The sequence below is a fragment of the Vanessa cardui genome, chromosome 15 (genome assembly GCF_905220365.1).
Source record: "Vanessa cardui chromosome 15, ilVanCard2.1, whole genome shotgun sequence".
Lineage (NCBI taxonomy): Eukaryota > Metazoa > Arthropoda > Insecta > Lepidoptera > Nymphalidae > Vanessa > Vanessa cardui.
This window is the reverse complement of record NC_061137.1, coordinates 11,399,718-11,405,448: the sequence shown is the minus strand read 5'-3', so window position 1 is coordinate 11,405,448 and position 5,731 is coordinate 11,399,718. Positions and strand designations below refer to the sequence as shown.

Sequence of the window (5,731 nt, the reverse complement as noted above, 5' to 3'; positions counted from 1 at the left end):
GAGTGTCATACAAAGTTCGCATTGGCAATCATCGGCCAGAGTCCTACGAGTGGGGCCTTACTGCCCTTATATAAGTAGTGGATGGCGCACACCATGCACCAGTGCCTGCCAGTGTACCAGTGCAGTGTTGTGTTACAGTACAATGAAGGCTTTTGTAAGTAAACTTTGTTTATTTACACAAATATATACATATAACAAAAAAAAAAAAACATTTATTACGTAAGCAAAATTAACAAAATTATTTTTTATCTGTAATGTTTTTCAAGATTATTTATAAAATCTTAACTCTAGAAAATCATTGAAATTTGAACATGTTATTTTTAATTGTGTAAATATAAAATCATAAAAACGTTACATAAAATTCATTTAAAAAATAAAGTATCATAGACAATTTATATTATCTGCTCCGAGATTTTTAGTCTATGCCGTCGAGAATAGATAAAAAACGAAAACGGTAAATATAAATGTATCGAAACATACACAACAAAATATGCTTGATTCTATCACAATAATAAATTTTAAAGAATAATAAAAATAATGTTATTTAATTTATATTTCTGATTAAAACCTCCTGTTAAATTTCGGCATTTAATTATAATATTTGCAGCAAATTCCTTTAAACTATCTTGAAGTTTGGAAATTAGCGGTGTTTCGTTCCCGTGACTCTGAATCGATATTGGTAACAACTATAGGGTTAAAAGAATGAGAAATAGAATATCTGCGTTTACGCACGTACTTTGGCACTTAAATGTTTTCTGTGCTACAAGCATAATTTCCCGCATTGCCGATAATCGCACAGGGGTCTTTCATTCGTTCAATTTGTATCTAAAATCCAAACGAAACCTAAGCTTAAAGCCTCTTTGTCAACTCAACCTAAAAAGTTACAATATTATAAATATTGTATGTAGTAAAATAAGACAACTTGATGAAATTGTTTAATATACTTATATATTTTTTCTAAGGAATTTTTCAAACGCAATTCCCATTCCTGTCATCAAAACCACAGTAGGCCATGTTTTCATATCTACTAGCTGATCCTGTGGCTTTACCCGCGCGAAATTTGTAAAACACAAACTTTCGAACCCCGTTTTACCCTCTGAAAGATGCAGTTTCATAAAATCTATTTTTAGCGTTTGTCAACACCTATAAGTTAACCTACCTATTTTCATAGTTTGTTGGTGTTACAGTCTCTTAGATTTCGTGATTAATTTATGTAATTAGTGCATGGTATTTCGCTTTTATATATAAATAATTACGTATGTTAATAGTATGAACAAGTAGCAGATTTTTGAGTAAAGCTATATATAAATACAAACAGTGAACGCATTACGAAGTATTGATTGAACGTCATTTATTTTATAACGTTCCATTTTCAAAATAAGTAGCTGTTACGCGTGGTTTCAACTGTGTTAAGCATTACTGCATCGCATACATGGGTCGTAGCGTACGCTGTAGTTAATGTTACATAGACTTACTCAATAAATGGGGTACCTAAACCAAAAATATTGTTTTAAATCGGAATTAAATTATTGTAAACACACTCTATATATATGTAGGTATGTAATTTTATAGATTTCATTTGAAAATTTATTTATAAAATTTTGAAAAGTAATATAAAATTCTAATCTTAAAGAAACTGTTTTAGAGATATATATATTCGCAACGATATAATATGACGTTATTGTGAAAGTAAAGTAAAGTAAATTTCCAACTGCTGAGATAAGGCCTCCTCTTCCATTAAGGAGAGGGTTTGGAACATATTCCACCACGCTGTTCCAATGCGGATTGGTGAAATGCAATGTGGCAGAATTTCGATGAAATTTGACAAATGTACCTGCATTTGTCAAATCCTCACGATATTTTCCTGCACCGCCGAGCACAAGATGAATGATGAACAAAATTAAGCACATATATATAGTGGTGCTTGCCTGGGTTTGAACCCGAAAATATCGGTTAAGATGCACGCGTTCTAACCACTGGGCACATAAGCTCATTATTGTGTACGAGTATAATAATAATAAATATTATCTATTGTTTACTAGAAGTATATCAATTTCACATATAGTAAGGTAAAATCATTAAGATATGGGATTTAAATAAATTTGATATATTATGAGTGGTCCATAGTATAAACAATAATATCATGACGATTAAACAAATCTTAGTAAATATATAACATTTTTTGATATAAGATTTTAAATGAACATGGTTATTTTTATTATTACAGTTATTAATTACGGGATATTTATCATGTTTTTTTTTTTTTATTTTTGTCCGTTGGAACTCGATATTTCAACATTATCTACGAATGTCTTGTTCACGAGACTGACTAACATTGTTTTGAGTTTTACTTTGATCGTTAACTTTACTTTTGTATTTACAAAATGTTGTTTGTTATTGGAGTTTTTATTAGTAGTTGCTGTGATTAATAGAAATTTTATCTTTTAAAAACCGATATCCATACTAAATATCATGTAGATTCCTAATATCGCGGGTTGACATCTGGGCAAGAGTTCTTATGTTTTATTTGTGTTTATAAATTATATATACGGGATAAAATTGTACCACATGCAAATACATAGACTAATGTAATAAAGACGTAAATTTATTTTGCTTATGTGTAGATTGTAGTGGGTAATCTCCGCAACTAATGATCCCATTATAAAAATGTTTTTACTGACAGGAAGCGATTTTATTCCGTGTATGCTATACAATATATTCATTCATATTATGTTTTACTAATAAACTCCACCCGTGCTAAGCCGAGACGTTTCGTTCATATTACATAAGCAGAAAAGCTGAAGTGTCATTTCGACCCTAAGTATGTTCACAAACCCAAAGTGTATTTTCGTGAAAGAAGAACATTTTTTTTTTCACCTATTCTTACATTTCCAACATTTGAATTCAATGAAAATTCATTTATCATAAATAATAATATAATTTCGAATTTATAAGTGGTTAAAAAAATTGCTATAAGCAATGTTGACGTTTGGTCATCGGAAGAACGGAAGTTAATGATTAATTCATAACGAATGAAAGCGAAAACATAAAAAACAATAACACTGAAACTCATTAAACATTCATAAAGTGCCATAATTCGCGCCATAATCTGTTTGAAATGCGCGCCACGGCTGTATTTCGTTAGCTGAGCCCTTGTATGAATGATAATGGCGTGATGAAGTCATAACACGTAACTGGTAAAAGTGATTCCGATTGTTCGTATTATAATTAATTCACTCGAATCGATAACGAAATTTTGGCAAAGGCGAATAACTATAGAGCCACGATCTGTAAATTACCAAATTTTTTTTTAAATCGGCACAGATTTTATTACATAAATTCTTACATATAATAATATATTGTGTTAATACAGACTAATAATATTAATTATAAGATAATTTAAATGGATAGGAACAATCATTAAAAAAATAGACTAAAACACCTTTATTTTATAATTATTGAAATAACGTTTTTATTTGTTTATAAATTATATATTTACTAAAAAACTGTGTAACTGTGTTGTGTGCCTTTATATCAAAATATTAATTGTATATACTTGGTATGTAACACGTATAAAAATCCCAAGAGGATTATCGCACTAGAAGAAAGGATATCCTCCTGCGACGTTTGTGTATTAAATATGAAAGTACCGTCAAACGTCTTTTCGTTTCGAATTACATTCAGAATGTTACTTCAAACAAAATTTTGTATATTTATTTGATTTCCATTAAGTTTCATTGCAACAAATTTTTATAAGTGTATATAGTACACGGGAATTCCAAGATATTCGATTGTTGCCTTATCATATGCTTCTCGTACTACAATTGCATATTTCATTTAATGATTTATTTTTCTAATTTCAGTTCGCAATCCTTTTCTTGACTGCTTCGGTTCTCGCGGAACCGAGCAAAGTCGTTCAGAAGCGTAGCGGTCTGGTTGGACACTATGGCGGGGCTCTGATCTCGCACGGCTACGGTCTCGGAGGTGGTTACGGATATGGGGGCGGCTATGGAGGCTACAGCGGTGCCCTGGCCGCTGGCTACGGAGGCCTCGGCTCAGGAATTGGATCAGGCTTAGCGCTTTCCTCAGGCACTATTGTTGGTGCTGATGTTCATACCACCGTTACCAAACATATCGGAGTACCCGTACCAGCGCCTTACCCAGTGGCAGTTGACAGGCCTGTCCCTTACCCCGTTAAGGTCTGTTTTATATTTTCTGCTTAAGAAAGTATATTTGAAACTAAGATAACATTATTAACGGTATATTATTATTATTACAGGTTGCTGTCCCCGTGCCAGTAGACCGCCCCTACGCCGTGCCAGTCCCCAGACCTTACGCTGTCGCTGTAGAGAAGCCGGTCGCTGTGCCAGTTGACAGACCAGTACCAGTTGCAGTGCCTCATGCAGTCCCAGTGCCCATCATTAAACAGGTTTGTCTTACATAATTCCTAAACAAAAGTCTTTGAAACTGATAATTGTGTATTGGGTTCGAGTGTCAACCCACTTTTTAAATCTATGGTTGATAAACTAGGACTTGTTGTCACCCGCGGCTTCGCTGGCATTTTAGGGGATTGTTAGCCATATGTTAGGCAAAAAAACGTAGCCTTTGTCCTTTCTCGTACAAATTTGGTTCACACCAAATTTCATCAAATTCGATTCGGTTTGGTCGTTAAAGAGCAACGAACAGACAGAGTTACTTTCACATTTATAATAAAAGATAGAATAAAAAACTCCTTTGAAGGTCTTACTTTCCTGTAATAAATATTTTATACCCCACGCATCAAAAATCCTCTGTATTCAATTCCAGGTTGGAGTACCCGTGCCTCAGCCCTACCCAGTCGCCGTGGCCAAGCCAGTAGCCGTACCAGTCCCACAACCCGTGGGAGTGCCTGTATTTAAGTCCATAATCGGGGGTGGTTTATCTTCTGGAATCGCATCTGGATACCTTGGCGGCGGAATCCATGATGGTTACCACGGTCACGGTTACCACTCCAAAATCTGGTAAAGCATAAATAAAACAATCGGTTATCGAAAATAGTTATTAAGTTGAAAGTAAATAACGAGATGAAATGACATCAAATATCTTTCCAAAGGCGGTCAGAATAGGCTGGAAAGAGATTTTCTAATAACCGATTGTCAATGAAAATATGTAATGGAATATTGCATAAGGCTTTATATAGTCACGTTTGGTATCTTGTGATTTAGTATATATTAGGTTTAAGTGACGAATGTACTGATTTATGTGTTTGGAGCTGAGTCCGGTTGAATGGGAAGTGCAATTGTCTTTTAAGGCATTTATCACATAAAACTCAATTATTAGAGAAAATATTTAAATATGGAATAGAGACAAAGAGATCTTAAAACAAAAGACTCGAGTCAGAATTTTTGGTAAATACGACTTTCAACTTGGTATATATGACTACAATCTGTCTAGTCAGATTGTAATCTAACGATTTTTGTAATCTAACGGTAACATATATATTACATGGTAACACAATACAATTAATGTGCAGATGGAAATTATTATTTTATGTTTGTTTCGATGGTTTTATCTTGATCTCCTGAAATTGTGCAGACGAGGCTTCAAATGTATGTACCTGGGGTTTGTTCTACTTTTGTATATAGGTATTTCTTAATTAGCCGATAAGTTTCGATGAATCGAGTTTGCTTCGCCCGCAGTCGACTAAAAACTATTATTAAATGGACCTTTTGTAATAAATTTTATTAATGAA

General features: G+C 33.3%; 1 protein-coding gene across 1 annotated transcript; it reads left to right on the top strand.

Moving 5' to 3' along the window:
• Positions 1 to 5,731, top strand: LOC124535853 (tetra-peptide repeat homeobox protein 1-like). The gene is made up of 4 exons (XM_047112243.1): positions 1 to 154; positions 3,864 to 4,199; positions 4,280 to 4,429; positions 4,807 to 5,731. The coding sequence occupies exons 1-4, from the start codon at positions 143 to 145 to the stop codon at positions 5,002 to 5,004; spliced, it is 696 nt and encodes a 231-aa protein (XP_046968199.1). The 5' UTR covers positions 1 to 142; the 3' UTR covers positions 5,005 to 5,731.

Coding starts and splice junctions, on each gene's coding strand:
- LOC124535853 (XM_047112243.1), top strand. Junction 4,200..4,279: donor CTGTCCCTTACCCCGTTAAG/GTCTGTTTTATA, acceptor TTATTATTACAG/GTTGCTGTCCCCGTGCCAGT. Junction 4,430..4,806: donor CAGTGCCCATCATTAAACAG/GTTTGTCTTACA, acceptor ATTCAATTCCAG/GTTGGAGTACCCGTGCCTCA.